Here is a 22,510-nt window from a genome sequence, read left to right as displayed (position 1 = left end):
CCTTTATAAATATTTTGAAAATCCAAGAATGTTTTTCGAATATTGTATTTAGTATACATATTTTTCAATTACTATACGTTTTGTGGAAGAATTTGCTGTTAACTCGTAAGATACGTTCGGTATTTACTCTAAAACCAAGAAACGTTAGCTAAAAAATCAAGTCTTATTTTGTCACAAGAGTAAATAGAAATAAGTGAAACAATAATGAATGAAATCATGCAACACACTATTTATTCCAAACCTAGAACACAACAAAAAAAGATGGTCATGCAAAAATAAATAAATATATATATATTTAAAAATAATAATAATAATAGTAAGCTGATAAAAGTAAGTAAAATTCGATTAAAGTGATCTGCAATTGAATTTTATAAATTCAAATTTAGTTTCTTTATCGTTCATTACCCGAATTCATCCAAAAATAAAACCAAATCTAGTTTAACGTCCAACGTTTCGTCTACTGGAACAGAAAATACTGAAGAGAAACGCAAGTGTATGGAGAACTGGGAATTCGATTTCTGGGCTTTCGGCATCTATGGCCATGTTAGCTCGTCACGTGTGACCGATGGCTCTCTCGGCGAACACACTACTCGAGAATAGGGGAGGATGAAAGGAATGGGAAAGGAAAAAACAGGCCTTGGACCATTATGTCAGGTACCATCCCGGCTTTTCGCCTAATATAAATGAGGAAAACTTCATTCAGGATGGCTCGCCTGAAAAAGATTTTACATTGTTTCGACCGAGTGCCCCACCGGGAATCGAACCCGTGACCGCTTGCATCAAAGGCGAGAGTGTCAGCGAGTCAAGCAATCTGGGAAGCTAGATTAACAAAAACAAATGAATAGGTCATGGACGATAGTAATAATTTCACAGTTCAACATACTTCCATTTGCCACAGTATTTTTAACTTAAAGCACTGAACAGGACTGTGGCACGAAAAACTGAAAAAATAAATGTCACAACTTACACATTGTTTAAGCTTTCAATTCATTACAATAACTGAAAAAATAATTACTCTGAGCGACACTTCTTGTAAAATTATGTGATTTTTATACATATAGAATGTTCAAAATCAATGACGTTTAACCATAATTTCATTAATTTTCAGCTTTTATAATCTTTCCTTTAAAAAAAAAAAAAAAAAAAAAAAAAAAAAAAAAAAAAAAAAAAAAAGTCAAATCACGAGGTTTGACAAAGTTCAGAACTGATGCAAGTACTACGAAACTGCTAATGACAAAATATAAATTGTTTGTTATATAATACAACTATTTTTTTTTTTTTTTTTCAGAACACGTGAAGATTTCGTAACGAGAAAATCTCTGTCTTTCTAAACATCAATTATTGAAGACACCCTGGTTTCCATGATCATCGATTCTTACGTGAAACAAAGGGCGAACATTAAGTTTTGCTATACGTTGTGGAAATCAATAACAGAGACTTACGAGATAATTAAAACATTTAGGGAAATCAACAACAGAGATTTCCAACAGGATCAGAACTTTTAGAGAAATCAATAACAGAGACTTACGAGATGATAAGAACTTTTAGGAAATAAACAACGAAGATTTAAGAGATGATCAGAACTTTTAGGGAAATTAATAACAGACTTACAAGATGATCAGAACTTTTAGGGACATCAACAACATAGACTTACGAGATGATCAGAACTTTTAGGAAATAAGCAACAAAGATTTAGATGATCAGAACTTTTAAGGAAATCAATAACAGACTTACGAGATGAGCAGAACTTTTAGGGAAATCAACAACAGAGATTTACATGTCAGAACTTTTAGGGAAATCAATAACAGACTTACGAGATGAGCAGAACTTTTAGGGAAATCAACAACAGAGACTTACGAGAAGATAAGAACTTTAGGGAAATCAAAAGAGACTTACGAGATAATCAGAATTGTTTATCATGGGAATACCTTAGGTCTTTTAGAATCTCCCAGACCGTTTCACGGTTGAGCACATCCATCATCTTGAGACGGTCTGACTTCAGCAGGGTGCGAACACGCTCCACGTTATCCTTTGAATATCATGGCATTTATCTCACATGATAAACAATTGTCTGTCATTAGCAGATACATAGTATCCTCATCCGCAAAAAAAAAGTTCGCATATACTGTAACTTCCACATTTTCATTAATAACTTGCTTTTCTGACTATATTATCGCTTCTTCGTGCTTTCCTTAACAAAGCAGTGTAATAATGCATAATTATTTATTATTTTAGAGAAAAAATAAAGCAAAATAAGAAAATTATAAGCAAAAAACCTTTAATCTTATGAAACATTAGTGTGTCAAATAATTACACGAAGAATATCCCGTGGGAAAAAAGAGGGAAAATGACACAGGTATTAGGAAACACTCACTAACATATGAAGCTATTGAACAGAAACATGAGCTGAAGAGTCAACTACGTATTTCTGCGTTTAATATGCAATTCACACTTCATGCACAGTTCCAATATGCAAAATCAGTCAATATCTTCAGTTGAAATTACTGATATAGGGAGAAAATGACTATTTAAAACTTCAGGTGTGGACGTGCGCTTGGAGCGATATATGAGCATTATTACAGCATATTCTTTCATGAATTGTCTCGGTGGTCAAGCGTGTTTAATAGTGTTCTTGAAAGTCTAGCATCGGAGGGCGGCAGTTCGAATCTGCCTTCCGGCGGTTTTGATTTTTTTCAACATATGGAAACATTTCTTTAAATATAAAGTTCTGCTTTGAAGTGCTTGAAAAAAAAAAATCAGATGAACTATCACGTTTCAAAGCCTGTTACATTTGTTCACCCTGTCATCATTTATATACGAAGACGCTAAAATGAGGAACGTTAACATTGTTATAATGGGAACAACTTTCTGATTTGAATACCAACCTTAAATCACACTTCCAAAATGAAAATTATTCATGTTCTGATACCTATTGTAATATACAGGTGTGTATATATAGAGAAAGAAAGAGAGAGAGAGAAAGTATGTGAGAGAAATAGAAAACAATATATGCTGTAATTTTAATTACAACGTAAAAAGTTATTGAAATTCATAATCTGGATTTTTACAAAGCGATTTGAACGCTTGAAGCGACTTAATATTCATAAAGCATCTTTTTCTTGAAGTGTCGCAAATAGTCCGATGCTTTGTAATATGTGCCAAAGAAATAAATGCATGTTTTTAACAGGATACTATCGTCTACCTTTTGCTTCAATTGATGGTATAAAATAATGTTGAGTTGATTTTAACATCCCTTTCAGCATCGAGGCTATATGAGACGTTTACCTACTGATTAGCGTGAAATCCGAACCACATGAGCTCACACCGGGAATCGAACCGGGTCTCTTACGTCAAAGGTGCGTATGCTAACCGCTTAGCTACGAAGGAACTCGGTATGAAACTAAAATAGCACACATTACCCCATATTATTTCACCGAAAGATTTCTGTTTTATGATCAGTTAAAATAGTATTTCTGGACACCGTAGCGAAAAATGTATTTGCTTTTTCAAGTAGTGTACGAAAATACAAAGAATAAACACAGTAGAAAGGAAACCAAGAAATGAATTCAAAGTAAAGTGCTTTGCCTCTCTCGAATAAATCACTCAATGTATTACAAGTGCATATCTCGTGCATTTCCAGTAGAATTATTAAAACGCGCTGGCTTTATAACTTGGCTGTGTGGTCTAGTGGCTAGCATGTGTGTCTGTGGTGTACGGGGTACCGGGTTTGATGCCCGGTGGGAGAATTTTGGAATTTTTAATGTTCTCGACGTGTCTGTGTTTGTGTCCCTATCATTCAAGGTTACTGTAAAACGTGTATAACCGAGTAGGAAATATATAGAAAGTACTGATAAGGGGAAAGTAGACTTTGGTAAGTGAACTTCGGGGCCGCCTTTCGCGACGTAAATTAAGAAGAAAATAAGTGGGTTTAGCGAGGCGCTTGAAATTACAGTCAAGATTGACGGTTCGGTTCCCAGTCCGGTTTTCTTTCAATATAAGGATATTTTATTTTTTCTAAATACAACGTTACATTTTTAACCTTTGAATTGGTTATAAAAACAAAATCAGATAAACTGTCAGCTTTCAAACCTCTGTCACTTTTATTCATCATCTGTTTGTATACGAAGATGACGCTATGGAAATGCTAGCACTACCAAAGTTCAAATAGATTTCTAAGTTAATATCAAATTGAAAACACACGCCCAAAATGAGAATATATGTTTCTGCTTTATATGTCTAGTTCAATTATACCAAACAAAATCCGCTATCCCCATTCCCTTTGGCGGTAGGGATAACTTTAAAATTTTAAAGTGGGACCCCCATTTCTTATTGGACATTTCGATTCTCCAGAAAAAAGTGACTGATTTCACCCAGAATTGAAAACAATTCCTTCACGGAAGGCACTTTAATCGATACCGGAAAAGGAGGGGTAGCAAAACGTTATGAAAATGTTTTTTGTCAGATCCGTGCTCTGTGGTCATACAGTTAGCATACTGGACTGCACAGTCAGAGATCCTGATTTCAATTCCTATTAACCCTAGGGGAACACCAAATGAGTACATAACAAGTAGTGACTATTTTCATAATATATGCATCATATAAAAATCGCTTAAAGTTTGATACTAAGATATTATTATTATTATTATTATTATTATTATTATTATTATTATTATTATTATTATTATGATGTTACATATTACTTGAGCTTATAATTAGGAAGACCTAGGCGCAGATGGGAGGACAATATTAAGATGGATCTCGCAGAAATAGGAATACAAAGTAGAAACTGGATCCAGTTAGCTAAGGATAGAAGTCAGTGGAGAGCTTTTGTGAATGCGGCATTGAACCTCCGGGTTCCATAGGCCATAGAATTAGTTAGTTAGTTAGGAGGGTAAGTGTGCTTAAAGTCAGCCGTCTCCAGTAGTCAGCCATTTTTCAGTAAAAAGCATATTAAATAAACATACAGTAGCTTGTTATCAAACAAATAATCAACTACAACTTAAATCAGAGCTCCAGTATTCAACCTCATTTGTTCTGGCCTGGTGTGACTCCTCGTGGCAGGAAAGAAAAATTATCATTTGAGGTCTGCTGATGCAAGTGAGCAAAGTGCGCATTTTGTTAATAAAAAAATAAGGAAGAAGCTTTACTTCAAAGTTAAGTTAAAATTATATTATTGTAAAATAGTACGAGTTATTGCTTTCTTCTATGCATGAATGTATCGTAGCTTATCAAAAATTCGTGGTTTATGATACAAAACAAGATATTGCGTAGAAATAAGGGGGGCTGACTACAAGTTGCATTTTTGATAACGTTTTCCGGTAGTCAGCCATTAGGGGCTGACTACTGGAAATGACTCTTCACTTCAATTTCCAATGGCCAGCCCCCCATTACTTTCAGCGGACCATAATCCAGTAGTCATCCCACATATACTCCAGTAGTCATCCACTTATCATTCATTCAATTTAAATGACACATGACATACAACTAAGACACTTAACTAATACGTAGAAGACTTTTCTAACGATTTAATGAAAAAGTAACTGTTATGATGTCACTAATTGCATCATACAAGTATAATACAGTTATAAAGTACGGGACAAAATTAAACGATCGAAAATGCCATTAAAACTTATGACGATGTTGGTCGTTTATTTTTGTCCCGTACTTTAATATCAGTCTGGTATTGTAACCATTTCAATTCTTGTATTTTTCTAGAACTGAGGGAAAAAAGGTTAAGGATTTATGGCTGGTCTGAATTATTTCTCTAAAATTTAAAAAGGACAGGTAATGAGTATTTATTTTACCCTAAGCATACGCCCTACATAAGCTTTGGGGGCCCAGGCCCCCCGGCCCTAGCAGGATCGACGCCCTTGACCCTGATCATAGCTTAGTCTTTTAATCTAAGGTAGCTATGAGAAAGTAATGGTTATCCATATCTAATTGATTTACTCCGCACAATGTCGCGTTTCTGCACGTTTTTAATTCCAAGGCTGCAATTGCTCTTCAACTATTATTATTATTATTATTATTATTATTATTATTATTATTATTATATTATTATTATTATTATTATTATTATTATTATTATTATTATTATTATTATCTGTTCTTATCTGCTCTGTTCCTAGAGTTGCCTGATTGCCGAAACAATACAGAATAATCATAAATATTTACATTCTAACTCACTATGAGCGTGAGGAAAATATGTCTAACAGTTTAAGAACGCGTGATTTAGCGTTTCTTTCAACCAGTCCAAAGACATCTACTGGAATAGACTCAGTGTCAGATGTTTTTGCAATCAGGTGCGTTGAGGATACTCTATCCAAAGAGTCTTCTTATTCTACACTAATGAACACATATAAGGCTATTGTTCTGTCCGAAGAGGATCGATCTGCTATCAGTAGATACTTGCTAGTGAAATGCTCGATATCTTAGTCCTGGAACATACCAAATTTTAGCAATTGGCCGTCTAGAGCCTACAAATATATCTTCGATATCAGAAATAGACGTTACATCTGACTCAAACCAGGAAAACAACATATCCGTTATGGCATCTTGTACTGAAGCGACGCAAGGTGAAAGGTCTGCTTCTGTTTCTACAGTCAGTAGAGCCAGAAATAACTCCATATGATCTCAGGAGAAATTCAAAGAAAACCTTCGTAAAATACTTCCATATCATCTGGCTTTGATTAGCATCTTTTCTGGCTAGCTCCAATCAAAAACAAAACTACCAAACATGTGCCCAGAGAAAAAGTTCAAAGTGCAGTATCCTCCCAAGCATGGAGAAATTATCAGATGGTAAAGAATGAAAAGAAAAGAAAACTAGAAGAGGAATGTCTAAAATGAAAAAGGGAGAGAATACAAAAGAAAGGAAAAATTTTAAGTCAAACAAAAAGAAAAGGACTGTCAAGCCAAGTAGCACTAGTAGTTAAAAAGACGAGACGCAAGAAGTTGTTGAAATGCCGTCTAAGGCCTGAAGAAGAATTCATAAGTGATATTGAGAACGATACACTTAAATATATTGGGTGTCACTTTTGTGATCACTGGTACCACTTAAAATGCACGTGCCTCAGTGTATTATCGTACGAGGAACCTGCTAAACAAGTGCTTATGTGTCCTGAATGTGCTTAATGAACTTCATATTAAAGGGTTAATGTCATAGCTAAATATAAATATCAATGTAAATATAAATGTAAATATAAATAGGCCTATATATTAGTTTTAAATAGGCTAGTCTAGGCCGAGGCACATTTTTCTTAGTTTATGGTAAATATCATACAAGAAGTCTTTTTTCCTGTATCGCAATATATTTTCCACCAGGTCTGCTTCTAGCCACAGAGGTTTGGGGGGACATAGATATGTTAGGGGGGGCAAGTCATTAAAAATCTCTTACACATATCTAAATTGTGTTTTTTGTGTTGAGGTCTGGAGGGGCCACGAAAAGTTTAGGAGGGCCAGGCCCCCTAGCTCCCTCTAGTTGCGGGCCTGTTTTCCACGTAGTTTTTCTTTGTAGGAACTCTGAGAGCAATATATTTGTCCCTTAATTTGCTACTGAGGAATTGATCTCTAAAATTCCATTAAAAAAGTCAATTCTATAGTGTGGCTGAGTACTGGTTAAAGTAATGGCTGACCTTTGGTTTTCATAGGCCGACTACTGTTTTTTTCAGGGTTTCTGGTATTTTCTTTTTCCTGTGTAATTATGTATAAAAGATTTCCTATGCGAGCTACACAAACGTAAAATTTAAACACTGTTCTTTCTAATTACATATGCAGTAAAAGTTATTAGTAAAAAATATTTTTTTTTTATACTTTAACAAAGTTGAAAATCTACTTAAATGGTGGACTACTGGCACATTTACCCTATTACTTGAGATGCAAACTATAGTTGCAATTTTTTGAAGGAATATTGCCTAACTGGAAAGTAGAACTTTACATATTGTTTTGTCTGTGAAACATATGCTTGTTTAGCTTTATTTGAAAGTGTTAATTTTGCCAAAAATATTGAACGTTGGAAAACCGCAATAGCATTTCCTTACAGGGGCCAAAAAAAGAGAGCTGATATTTCTAAAGGAGGCAATCGTAACAAAAACGGATAGGAGATAAACATAAATCGAAAATGTTATGTTGAAAACATTTTCATTGATTTTGTCTTCTGCCTCAGGCACTGACAAGGTCAGACAAATATTGTCTATTACGTTTAAAATTGCCTAAAGGAAAGTTGAACAGAATACCACAGATCTGTTCAGTTGTGAAGTGCTCCCTTGTAGTCAAACAACATATATCGAAATAACGTGTTTTCTGCCTCTTAGTAAATAAAAACTACGATCTTACTAGCTCTTGGAGTAACCAACTGCGCATGTCGTTTAATAGCTTCAACTAAAAGGGGTGCTCATTCAACGTGCAACTCGTGAAAAGGGTAGAAGTCAGAAATGGCTGAGAATAGAAAAGAGCGTGTTCTTGCTTTAGTGCAAGAAGGCTATTGCGCTGCACAAGCCGCTGAAAGGTGTGGAGTTTTACCAAGAACAGCACAGAAGTGGATAAAGCGTTTTCGAGAGACTGGAGAAACTATGCGGCGCCGAGGTAGTGGTAGGCGTCGTGTGACAACACCTGAGCAGGATACCCAGCTTGTTGCTGCTGCGCGACTTAATCCCAACATGACCGCCAGACAACTTCGGCACGCATCAGCTTTTCCAGGATCTCGAGATATACTGCTGTACGGCGTCTTAGGGAAGCTAATCTTCACGCCCGTCGTGCTGCGGTGAAAGAATTCCTCTCGGAAGAGCATATAAGACGACGGCTTCAGTTTGCGGAAGAAAATGTGAACCGTGATTGGAGACATGTTGTCTTCACAGACGAATGCACATTTTCTTCCTCAAATAATGGCCAAGTAGTCGTGTATCGTCCGAGAGGCTCCAGGCATGATCCCAGATACGTTTTCCACAAACGTCACTGTGGACGCGTATCTGTATCTGCTTGGGGTTTCATGACATCACAGTGTCGTGGAGTACTCCATAGGGTAGAGGGGCGTCTTACAGGTGAGCAATATTTACATATCCTTCGGGATGTTATGTTGCCATCTGTGCGTTTTATCTACCCCGATGGAGTAATCCAGTTTCAGCACGACAGGTCTCCGGTTCATATGTGTCAATTAGTTCAGAATTGGCTCTCGCAGCAGGCTGATTTAGAGGTCCTAGATTGGCCACCGCGTGGAGCCGATATGAATATAATTGAGACAGTATGGGCAGAGGTCAAAAGGGTGATGAAGGAGAACTGGCCTAACCCGCCTCCATCCACAAAAAATCAACTATGGGAAATCGTTGAAAACAGCTGGGAGGAAGTCTCCCGTAGTGAACGCTTTCTCCGCAGACTTTCCGAAAGCATGCCCAGAAGGCTCCAGGCAGTCATCGATGTAGAAGGTCATTGGACCTCCTATTAGACACTTATATATAAACAGCCCTTTTCAGGGCTACGTATTCCCTTCCATTCTTTTATTTTTTGAATGCCAATGAAAATATATCTACGTCACTTTCACCGTTAAACAATGAAAATTAAAAAAAAAAAAAAAAACATAATAGCAGAGGACAAGACTCGATCTTGCGAACTTGTGTATTGTAATCTCTCACTTATCCCCTGAGCTACGAAGTAACACGTAGATTTTTTTGAAAAAGATATTAGTAGTTCATAACAACACACTCCCTTTTTATGTAATTCATGTGCCCCTTGCTGCTATCGATGGCGTGAAAACAAAATGCTACACATTACTCCATATCATTTCACCATTAGATTGCTGTTTTCTGATCAGTTAAAACAGGATTCCTGGATATCTAAGCGAAAAATGTATTTCTTTTTCATGTATTCTACGAAAAACCTAAAGAGTAAACAAAATCGAGACAAGCAACTTTCTCGAACAAACCACTCAATGTATCAGTGTCATTGCAAACAACGTCTCGCTGATGTAATGAATAACAACATGTAGTAAAGATCATGGGGTCTTCAGATCAAATACAGCTTGTCATATGGTTTTGTTTTCTTCAGCACAATAGAATTTTTTAAAAAAATATCCAGTCATGTGAGAAAAACAAATTTTGCAGAAATATAACATTTCGTTTTGAGAGGCGTATTAGCACGAAGAAATAGTTTTATTTCTTGCAATCCAAACCGTGAAGAATGAGCTAATGAATAGCGTTTATGGGTCCTTCAATAAGCACCATCCAGTGTGTTGTCGTCGGCAACGTTACGTTTTTCCTTTTCTTTTTTTCTCGTTTTCGCGCATCACATTCTGTTTTTCAATGACTTCTAATGCTAAATTTTAATCCGCTGTTACTTCGTTCGTCGTTTTCACTTCCACCTACAATATTAGATTTAGTTATAGCTGACTATCCTCTAATTTGTATCGAAGTTTTGTCAAGTTTCTAGTGAACTTCAGCTAACCATTTTCTTCCACGTACTAAATGTATTCAAATATTTATTTCAAACGGCTGATTTGATTTCCATATTGACCGCCTTTTTTGGAACTTGCCCCATTTCCCCCTCAAAAGTGGATTTTTAAGGACAACGGAAGATGGGCTCACATATTTTAAAATATGGTGTTTATATCCATCTGTTCCTCTTACGACATATGTGTTAATGAATCCGACTGGACCAAATGCTAAATACCGTATATTTAAAAGATAATTTCAAGTGCTTCATCCGTTTTGCTGTGAAGACAAAACACAATCTCGATGTCATCATTCTTAAATATTGAGCAAAAACGATACAAATTGCCCCTCTTCTCCATTTAGTGCCGAAATTTCTAAACACGGTCGGACACGTGCACACTCGTTTTAAATAAGGAATTTATGTATCATATTTCATCTCACAAACGTGAGAGATTCTATTTTTGGCATACATTTTAACCCCCTCTCTTCTGTTTGGATACGCATTTCAATAAAAATGGCGTGACAACAACCCAGTCCGAGGTAGGTGTTAACTATGTTAATAAAATTCATTTCAAACGGTTCAGCCATTTTTCGTTATGATAAACAACGTGTTTTTAATTTATATACTATGCAAATATAGGTTAATAGTATTGTTCTGTCTTGTTATTTATTTATTTAAGTTATTTATTGATATAAAATTGAGGTGTTACGTTTAATGTTTAACAAAACCTAGCATTTACCATGTTATCAACCGTGAAGTAGCGAATTTTGTGTCTAATATTTATATTATATTCAATTTACTGTGTCACGCTAGTAGCAAATTAAGCATAAATGCGAAAACATTGTTCACTTTCAGTTCTCAAGAGAATTTCTTTCCTGTCTTTCTATTATTTTGTCAATAGCTTTCAAAACACTGGCATCAGACTTTTGCAATTATATTTTTTAACGTTTTTCCCATAAACTCCCCTGAAAATTTAACCTGAATCGACCCTTACCGGGAATCGAACCCGAGACTACAAGAACCAAAAACACTCGCGCTAGCCACTAGAATTTTTTATTTTTATTCCACGTTAATTAGTAAGCCCACGTTTCATATAGCCTCGCTGTTTAAAGTGTTACGTGAATATAGACTAGACCAAAATTAATTATTGGTGTCCATTTCAGGATCACTCAGTATTATGTTTTTAAGTGTTAGAGTGTTACAAAATCCAACACTTTTCAGTGCCTTATTAAACAACTTATTTTTTTAAAAAAGTCTTGAATGTGTATTAACGGATACAATAAGAATAAAAATCACTATTAGAAACAAACATTTGCAGTAAAAGGAAAAGCAGAAACTATTTGTGTAATAAAAATGTATATCTTTGCCAAAATATTTGTGACTTGGTGTAATATATATTCACGTAACATTCCTCCACTAAAAACATGCTACCAAGTGATCCTGAAATGAACACCAGTAAAAAATTTTGGTCTAGTCTATATTCACATAACAAAAGGAACAAGAAACTAAAAATCAACTCAACACTACTTTTATACCATCAATAGCAGCAAGGGGCAGACGATACTATCCCGAAAAAATGCATTTATTCCTTTGACCCGCATTGCAAAGCATCGGACAATTTGCAACATCAATTAAAAAAGCTTGAAGAGAAAGAATCTTTATGGACAATAAGTTTCTTACATACAATATTCAATTATAAAATGCCTACTACTTATCTTTCTTATTTAATTTATGGGCCGCGATGGTTCACTGGTAGAGCGCTTACCTTTGGTGCATGCGGTCTCTGGTTTTATTCCGTTCAAGTAAGCTTGTGGTGGACAACATTATGTCCGTGACTTTTCTCAAAGTATTTCCTTTTCCTTCCACTTTCTCATTCCACCAATTCTTAAATCATTTTCTTACTTTAATTATCTTCTCCCTTAGCCTAAAATAGCAGGATTCTAGAACACTGGTCCGTATACCACATGAGTGGTGATGAAGAAAGCAATCAACCTGGTTAACCTGCCTTCACTCGCTATCGCTTGCTCGACATTACTATATGAATTGTGTATTGAGATTTGATAAAGAAAAGAACCAAACTGGTTACTAATCCAAATTCTCCTCTATGTGAGGACCAGCAATCTAGAACCTTACCGCCTAAAGGGCGTAATAGTGGGATGTTAAATATTTCATTTCATTTTCTAATTTAATTTAGCTCTTCCACATAATATTTTATCTGAAATAATAATAAGATATTATCAAGTGCTCGCAAAGCTGGGAGCGATCTCGGAATCTACCGTAATGTGCGGTAATCTTATTAAATATGTTTCACTACTAGATCAGTTGTTGAATGTTTCATAATGCTATACTAAATTCCATAAACATTCAAGCGAAATAAGTAAAATTGATGAGATTGACAATTTAAACCGCACAGTATTGCAAATCTGGCGGTGTAAATATTTACTCCATTACGCAAACTCTGTTTCAAATACAACCATTATTATAGAGTTCATTTTCATAAACTTGTTCTTATAGCAACTATATCATTTCCTATTTAAATTCAATTTATAGATAATTTTGTGTTACATATCAGCTGATACTCATGCTATAAACTATACAATAAGTTAACATTTGATGTAAATAAATAAGAAATGTATAATGTTACAGATTCTGGAATTGCAATTTAATTCAATTTTAAACTGTATACATTTTCTATATGATTGTTTCATTTACTTTATAAAAATCCAGATTATGATTTACACTAACTATTTTAATTAAAAATACAAGCTTATACAGGGTGCGGGGAAAGTCCCGGAACAGTCCAATATCTCGCGAAATATACAGATCAGCAAAATAAAAATAACACGTGTTAAACAGTTTTGAAAAATCTATCCAATGATACCAAACGCAACCCTCCATTCCCACACGGGGGGTAACTTTAAAATTTTACATGGAAATCCCCATATTTTGTTGCACATTTGGATTCTTCAGAATAAGTAACAGTGATTTGACCCAAAATTGAAAACAGTGCCTTCACGGATAGCACTTGAATCGACACATAAAAAATGGAGGCGGCAAATCTTTATGAAAATGTGGCCTCTCAGTGTCGAGCTCTGGGCCATGCGGTTAGCGTACGGGACTGCGGCATGAAAGGTCATGAGTTCGATTTCCACGCAGAGTAAAATTTTCATGTGATTTTTTTACCCACATAACGAATTCATACATTTTAACTTCCATAAAATAATGCATTTGTCCATATTCATTAATTTGCAAGAAAATACAAATGGTGACAAAAATGGCTTATTTTTGTTGTAAATAACCCTACTACTAAGAACTACTTCATAAAGCTTCTTTGCAAAACAATTATCGATATTGTATTCCATGTAACTTCATCTTCGCACACACTGTTTTCAATTTTTGATCAAATCACTATCACTTTTTCTGGAGAATCCACATATGAAATAAGAAATAGGGGTTCCCATTTAAAATTTTAAAGTTATCCCCCGTAGTTCCCAAGGAGGTAGGGATAGGTGATTGTGTTTTCTATCATTGGATAGCTTCTTTAAAACTATTTAACATGTGTTATTTTTGTTTTGGTGATATTTATACTTCGCGAGATATTGGACCGTTCCGGGAATTTTTCCGCACCCTGTATACAGTATTTTATCTCTCTCTTTCGCACTCTCACTCTCTATATTACAACTGAGGTATCAAGAACATGAATAATTTTCATTTTGGACGTATGGTTTAAGGTTGGTATTCAGATCACAAATCTGTTCTCATTATAACGGATGCTGTATTAACGTTAATAAGGATCGTTAACGTTCCACATTTTAGTGTCTTCGTATATAGCCTAATTGATGAACATAGTGAATAAATGTGACTGAGCTTTGAAAAGTGATTCTTCATCTGGTCTTGTGTTTTTAAGCACTTCAAACTAGACATTTATATTTTAAAAAATATTTCACTATATTGAAAAAAAAAAAAAAAGCGTTCCGCACTCAGGCTCGAACTGCCACCCTTCGGTTCTAGAATTTCAACAGCATTGCTAAACCCGCTTGGCCACGCAGGCATGTTACGAAATAACGAGTTCTGATATTGGAAATAGACTCGCTCCAAGCGCAGGTTTACACTTGGAGTTTTAAATAGCCATTTTCTGTTTTTTTTTTTTTTTTCAGTAATTTCAACTGAAGATATTGATTGATTTCCCATATTGGAACTTCACGTGAAGTGTGAATTGTATGTTCATCTCAAAAATACATTATTTTCTGTTCCTTCAATTTTACGTATTTGTGAGTGCTCCTAATACCTGTGCACTGTATGGAGTGAATTTCCCTCGGGATATTCTTCGCGTAATTATCTGACAGACTAAAGTTTCATAACAATCACAGTTTTTTGCTTATAATTTTCTTATTTTGCTTTATTTTTTCACAAAAATCATAAATAATTATTCATTACTACACTGCTTTGTTAAGGAAAGCACAAAGAAGCGATATTATATTAAGAAAACTGAGTTATTAATGAAAATGTGGAAGTTACAGTATATGCGAACTTTTTTTTGCGGATGACGATACCATCAGTCCTGGAACTTTGTTGACAAACCTTGTACAGTCTTGTTCAAAAAAATCTTGGCCACTCATCTTGTTTAAAAGGCCATATTTTGGTAAATGTACGCACCAAATTTAAATTCTTTGCTTCTAAATAAAAATCTCATTTAGCCTAAAAATCAACATTTGCTTAGCTCCAAATGTACAGGGATTTTCAAAGAGAGGAGTGTGTTAAGTTTTTTTTAAACAATATTACATCCGGTCTGTTTATAATTTTCACAATATTCGAGTTATCTCTATGTAGTTTTCAAAATCTCTGTCTCAGAGTTTTGCTTTGTCCCCGTAATGATCACCAATGTTCTTAATTGTAAGTCGTATAAGGACTTCTAAAGAAGTTTTAAAATACAACTAAATCGAAGTTTACTTACTTTTACCTGCTTCTCAGCAAACATTCGCACTTTCAATATTATTAATTTTAATATTTAAATGATGTACCTACTCTCTCTGTCCAGACGCTGCAATTGATCCGCTTAATGGTAGAAGTACGACTCCCATTCGGAGCGCCTTCTTCCGTATCTTCTACCCTGCACAAAACAGGAACGCCTATCTTGCCATTTCACCCCATCAAATATTGGTTCGTAATTTTATACGATTCAATATACCATTCATTCGTGTCTAAATATTCTAGGGACTTATTTCCGCCAACGAAACTAATTAAGAGACATTTATGTAAACATTCAGTTTTAAGTTCTAGCTAGTGAATTTACACGTACTTCGGTTAAATGTTCACAGAAGGAGATCAATCAGCCTACCGCCTCATTCATACGCAGAACGCCATGTTTTACAAAGTTTAGATTCAGCACAGCTAACCAAACATCAATGAAATGAATATAGTGTGACTAGAAACAAAAATTCCAAAGCAAGCATAGGGAAACAAACCGTTTACTAATAACTAATTAAAAAGTACTATCCAACAATACACAAGAAAACTATGTCGTAAGCTATTTTTGTTAATACATCATTATTAAAGAACAAGGAGTTGCTGAGTAACATCGAATCCGACGCCACGATAACTACCAGATCTTCTTTGAATACTTCTTTTTGTCCTTCCTTATCTGATAAATCGTCGGCGAAAGTACTTACAATAAAATTCTCTTTTATTATACATGTTAAAGCATTTCTGAACCATAAGTTATCACATGCAGTTGTCCAACTTTGCCCAACGTTATTCAAAATAACACGAAATATATTTTATCATAGTATTATAATATAGTTATTTGCACATTTATTCTTGCACTATAACCTTTATTCATCGTTTTTGAAATTTGATTGAAATTTCTCTCTCAGGCGTGAGACGATTGCGGGTATTACTGATTCCTGCTTCTTCTCTCTTTAAAACAAGACTCCAAAGAAGCCAAAGCTGGCCGAGACATTGTGTACTGTATGGAGAAGGTAATAATACTGACAGATCTGCATCTAAATGTCTTTCACGTTTTAAGGAGGGGATATTCAAACTTACATATTCTTCGCAATTCCCTCGACCTTCCATATCAATGAAGATTAAGTAAACGAGCTCATTCATGTTAATATGCCAACAAGTTAGTCATCCAGATAGAATGCTTTTATGATACAGTTGCCTATTCTCTTCACTCTGAACATCACCGCAAATTCGGTTCATGCATGCTACACACTCTGAACGAACTATTCCACTTCAGTGCTCCACTACTGCCATCAGTTTGCTCGCTCGAAATCATACTACTCATGAATGCAGAGTTATTACCGTATCGTCAATGCGATAAAAAAAAAGTGCATTTACGTTAATATAAAGAAGAGGAAACAGTAGCTGAATTTAGACAAGCAAGCTTAGGGAGCTGTATTCATGTAAAGCAATTTGTTGCTCCGTATTTGATGCAATTACGAAGATAATCCTACGTGGAATGCTTCAAAATAACGCGACATCAAACGCAGCTTTACGTTCAGCAAATGGACAGATGGACAGAGACCCTAAGTCGAAAAAGTGTGCTTCTACAATAGTAGTAGTTCTTTACCTATCGTATTCCTCTGATTTAGCACCTTTAGATTATCACCTTTACGGTCACTGTCTAACCATCTGTGAGACAATTCGTTTACCGATGACATGAAGCTGGAAGTGTGGCTCGATAAATTAGAGTGAAGATTCAGTGATTTTTATCGTAGAATTACTGTAGTGCTATCAAGGATTACTAACTGGCAAATACACCAGAACATATGTGCACTTAAACTATAATTCAACTCATAATAATACATAGAGCAAAATGACAGCCACCTTGGATGATTTACAGCACTTAAAATTTCTGGTTCTCAATTTTCCTATAACTTACTGCTTGCTCTGGTTTTATAGCTGCCTAAAAGACGATCAAGAATTCTATATGAGTTTAGGAAATCATGTATACTTTTTTATGTTGAGGTATATTTAAAATTACACGTAAAACGTTTCGAAAGTTATATCTAAACGATGCTGTTTTGATCTCATGTTTATAGTACAAGGGCCTTTTGTTTAAAGCTCCGGTATGTCCACCAGAGGAGAAAGACGTGAGATGGCGAACCAGAAATTAGTCAAATCTGTTCATTGGAGATCGCACATCCTTCATACCAAAAGACAAACTCTTAGTGTTCAATTGTTGTGAAATTGTGGCCGTATCTAGTGCAATCGAAGCGCCCGCCAAGTGTGAACTACATTGATGTAATTCGATTTCTCCAGGTGGAAAGGTACAATACAGACGCCATTCAGAGTCGAATAATTAAGAATTATGCTGGTAACTTTACAAATGATTGCTGTGGGCACAAGTGCTACAAAGAGTTTAAAGAAAGACTTACCGACCTACACGGCGAGAGAAGGCAAGGGTGGATATTTCTGGTGCAAGATGACCTTGATGAATACATGAATCATGTAGTTCGCGAAAGGGATGAAATGTGGTTTCTGAACTGCCTGACCTTGGAATTTCAGGGAAATCAGCAGCCACGTGGAGAAATAGAATTATATTACGTAGTTCACACTTGGCCAGCGGTTCGACTGCACTCCACACTGTTTCACGATGACTACTCTACAATGAGTCTGTTTTGGAGGGTGTGTAATCTCCAATGAACAGATATGACTAATTCACGTTTCATCACCTCCTGTAGTTCTTTTATAGTGCCTTACCGGAACTTAAAAGAAAAAAAAAACCCTCATATTTTGTAGTTCTCGTCAGCAGAAAGTCCTTAGAATAGTTGACAACACTTCTAATGTATCCTCTGAATAACAAACACTTATACACTCCCAACTGTTTCACAAACTTTAAATAATAATGGCGTTTCATAATTAGGATGGAAGTTATGTTTCATCCTAGTATAAATATAGAACTAAGAGGTTGTGACTAAGTTATGTTAGGAGGGGGGGGGGAGAAGTTGAAAACGCCATGTAAGTTTAACATTATCAATTAGAGAAATTCGAACTATGTTCTTGCAAATCTATGCTAATAAAATACATTAAGGTATTTGATCAGCCTAAAAATGACAGCACATTCTATCAAGTTCATTTTCACTTCATTTTACAATTGGTAATATCCTCGAAGTCAACTGTAATTAAATAGCCACCAAAGCAGCTTAAATTAAAGATATTTTATTAGTATCGAAAAATTAAATATTTTCTTAATTGATATTTCTACTAATGTAGATTTTTTAATTGACAACTGCAAACTATTTTGTTCAAATATGAAGTACGTTCAGGGTTCTATACTAGTACTCACTTGTTTCTCTAATACTGATTGCATGGAAGTTGCAGCTCCTTCAGCACCTACGAAAAAATTAAGTGATTTTATGAATATTTCAGAGATATATAAAAGATTATCAGTATTGCTATTAGAAAATTATCTTGATAAAGTAATAAGAGCAATGTACAGTAATGGGATTCAATTTTCTCCCAAAACCCTTTATTATAAAAGTCTTGTTATATACAAATATAGCACACAAAATCACTCTAATTGTAATCCGAAGACTAATACAGTGTTTTCTATGTACTTTGTCTGGAAAAATAGGTGTTCCAAGGCCCAGGGAGCAAAGGGAAGAATATCAAAAAGGTCCACGCAAGCTAAGTGATTATGGTTAGGAATTCTCAGTGCTTCAGGCACGCTAAGAAGGCAGGAAAACCACAGAATTCCAGGCACGCTAACTAGTTGCGATTAGGATCTCCAAATGCTCCAGGCAAGCACAGAGAAAGATTGAATTCCTACAGAGATCCAGGCAAGCTAGATGGGCAGGAGACCTGAGAGGTCCAGGCAAGAAAACCATTATATTATTATTATTATTATTATTATTTTATATAGTGAGATACTAAACGTTTTCTATGCATCACAATCAAGTATGATAATGAAAAGCAAAATAAGGAAAAAAAAGTAACAGCAATTATATTTTTAAAAAGTTTTAATTTTGACATTCTACAGATTGTTTAAGCTGGTAGAATGTGTCTATATAAACTGGTAGAATGTGTCTTTTTTTTTTTTTTTTTTTTTTTTTGTAAGTTCTGAATTCATAATGACATAGAGGAACAGGTAATTGGAATTACGCACCACGAAGTCAACTTCATTTTTTTTTCATTCATTCATTCATTTTGTCTGTTTTTTTTTTAACGATAAAACAAAATAGCTTATTTCACACACCGAACACTACTTTTTTCCCCATAATTTCAATGTAAAATAAGCGAGCATAGCAAAATAGATATATTTCTAGGCCAATGCTATAAAACAAATATGAAAAAGATAGAAGGACAAAAAAGAGTACTGCTAAGGTCCCGTATTTTATTATCCCTATATTATCTCCTTTTGCCAAAATTCTTGAGAGTATTTTATATGCGCGAATTCTGAATCACGTTAAACCAGCTATATCAATACATCAACTTTTTTTTTTTTTTTTTTTTTTACGCAATAGATCTACTGCAACAAACCTAGCAGTTGTAACAAATTTTATAGCAACGTACAATGGCGGCCAGGTAGACGTTATTTATACCGACTTCAGTAAGGCATTCGATGTCGTGGATCATGATGTTCTAGTGGCAAAATTAGCAAGTCTAAACTTTACAAAGTCGGCAACTGAATATATTGTGCCATATTTATGCAATCGGAAACAATCTGTTCTATACAAGGGACATATCACTGAAAAGATTGCTACTCTGTCTGGGGTTCCTCAAGGATCTCATCTGGATCCTCTGTTATTTCTCCTACTTATTAATGATATTCCGCTTTTTATTGAAAACTCTAAGATTCTCCTATTCGCTGATGATCTCAAGTCATATTCTATAATTAATTCAACTGAAGACTGAATACAACTACAACAAGACCTACAGCGAGTTCAAACATGGTGCGATGACAACAAATTAATAATAAATGTATCTAAGTGTAAATCCCTTTTTTTACGAGAAAAAGTAATCCCATCACCTTTGACTATACACTGAAAGAAACCAAACTGTCTAGGCCAAGTACTGTTAAAAGATTTAGGTGTTATTTTCGATCCTGAATTAAATTTCAATCAACACATAAATATAACAAACAGCGCATATAGAAACTTAGGTTTAATGTACAGAATAGGGCAAGACTTTTTCAGTGAGACAACGGTAGCAACACTTTATTTTACATATGTTAGATCAAAATTAGAATATTGTTCTACTATATAGACTCCCAATAATAAAAAATACTCTCAAGAAATAGAAAGCCTTCAAACGAAATTCTTGAAAATGCTTACATACAAAAAAGTTTTTATCCCAAATATTTTTCCTACAATGTTCTAGTAAACAATTTTAATTTTCAAACTTTAGAAAAAAGAAGATGGATGTTGGACTTGTTATTCTTATGTAAGTTATTAAATAATAAGATTGATTGTATGGAGCTGGTCTCGAAAATATCATTGCGGATTCCCACTTGCAAAACCAAAGTAGAGAATACACGTACATTTTATTGTGCAAAACACAGAAGCAATATATTATTTAAATCCCCTATGTGGAGGCTGTGTACGTTATATAATGACATTGTAAATAAGTTTGATAAAGTGGATGTATTTAGTTTATCAAGAAACAGGTTCCGATCATATGTAAAACAAGAAATTTTCTATAGAAATTAAGCATTTTATGTATGTACCATTTACTGTATGTACACAACACTATAATTGGGCACTAAGCCTGTTGTGTTGTATATTAAATAAATAAATAAATAAATAAATAAAATAAATAAATAAATTTTAAATAGTAATCTGGTTTTTGAAAAGTAAGCTCGAGTCTTGGATTTGGAGAGTCGATTGAGCCACTTTCTTTACAGATAGAATAAAGAGTCGAAGAGGATATGGTCTCTGTCATCAGTTCTACGGTCTGTTTCCAACAATTTGGTTTGTAGTTAGTAGTAGATTGTGTTCTTGAGAGCCAGCAGACACCTAAAGGAAAACGTCGGGTTTCCAAGAAGACTAATCACTCAACTTCAACTGTATATGAGATCGAAAGAGAACCATTCTGTCATAAAGGAAAGATAATGATAAACTGTTTTCTTTTGCAAAAACAGCCCACTTCGGTAATAAATTATGATATTATATATATATATATATATATATATATATATATATATATATATATATATATATATATATAACCCTTCCTCAAATGGAGAGGAATAGGGTTGTTCAATTTAAACATAGTTGACAACACTGCAAATTTATAGTGACGGACTATTGCAGCACTGGAACAGAGGATTACTGGTGGAGCCGGAATCTCTTCTTGAGAGCTGAATCGATTGCAAAAAATAATTCCTCGATATCTCTTTCAGTTTTTGCTCTGATATCTGTCGCCAGACAGACGGACATGACAATTCTGTTAAGACTTCCGACTCTTATGCAGAACATACTTTGGAAGTCTAAAGAGTACATGGACTATTTTCTGAAGACTTATTCAATTTGTCTTCGAGTAAAATTTCAACATTCATCTGTTGAATTCGACTGAATTATTCTGAATATTATCACTCAGTAAAAAAAATAGATTGAAACAGATCGTGCTATCATCTATTGATAGACGCACTTTTACAATCGTCTTAATAGTTTTCAATATTTAACTAAATAATGGGGTTAAAAAGAAAGAACAAAATGAAAAATATGTACGAGAATTGTAAAAATACAGTGAACATCGATAACTCGAAGCTGAAGGAAATAGCCAAAAATTCGTTGAGTTGAGTTGATTTTGAGTTTAACGTGTCTTTTCAGCAGCGAGGCTATATGAGACGTGGACCTATTGATTAATGTGGAATCCGAACCACATGAGCTCCCGCCGGGAATCGAACCCGAGCTTCCCACGCCAAGACAAAAATTCGTGTTATCGAGTTTTTCGAATAATCAAGGATCAAGTTATCAAGGGTGGCTACAACAAAAATTTGAGGTAGTGAGGTTCCGCGTTCTTCACGAAAAGTGATTATGTAACCACTATAACTTGAGGATTTATTCATTCAACCTCTATAACTCGAAGATTTATTCATTTAACCACTATAACTCGAAGATATATTCATTCAACCTCTATAACT

At 34.7% G+C, this 22,510-nt stretch overlaps 1 protein-coding gene across 1 annotated transcript in view; it reads right to left on the bottom strand.

Annotated features, from left to right (window-relative positions):
• The window catches only part of Arms (Ankyrin repeat-rich membrane spanning), a gene marked incomplete in the record, with an annotated part of 380,241 nt that overhangs the window by 75,331 nt on the left and 282,400 nt on the right, over positions 1 to 22,510 (bottom strand). The window contains 1 exon segment of the mRNA XM_081746181.1: positions 18,713 to 18,759. Coding sequence (XP_081602307.1) covers positions 18,713 to 18,759 — 47 coding nt within the window.

The sequence above is a fragment of the Thermobia domestica genome, chromosome 18, assembly GCF_964235325.1.
Source record: "Thermobia domestica chromosome 18, izTheDome1.hap1.1, whole genome shotgun sequence".
NCBI classification, from domain to species: Eukaryota; Metazoa; Arthropoda; class Insecta; order Zygentoma; family Lepismatidae; genus Thermobia; species Thermobia domestica.
Note: the sequence above shows the minus strand (reverse complement) of the source record. Positions and strands in the feature narration are given on the sequence as shown.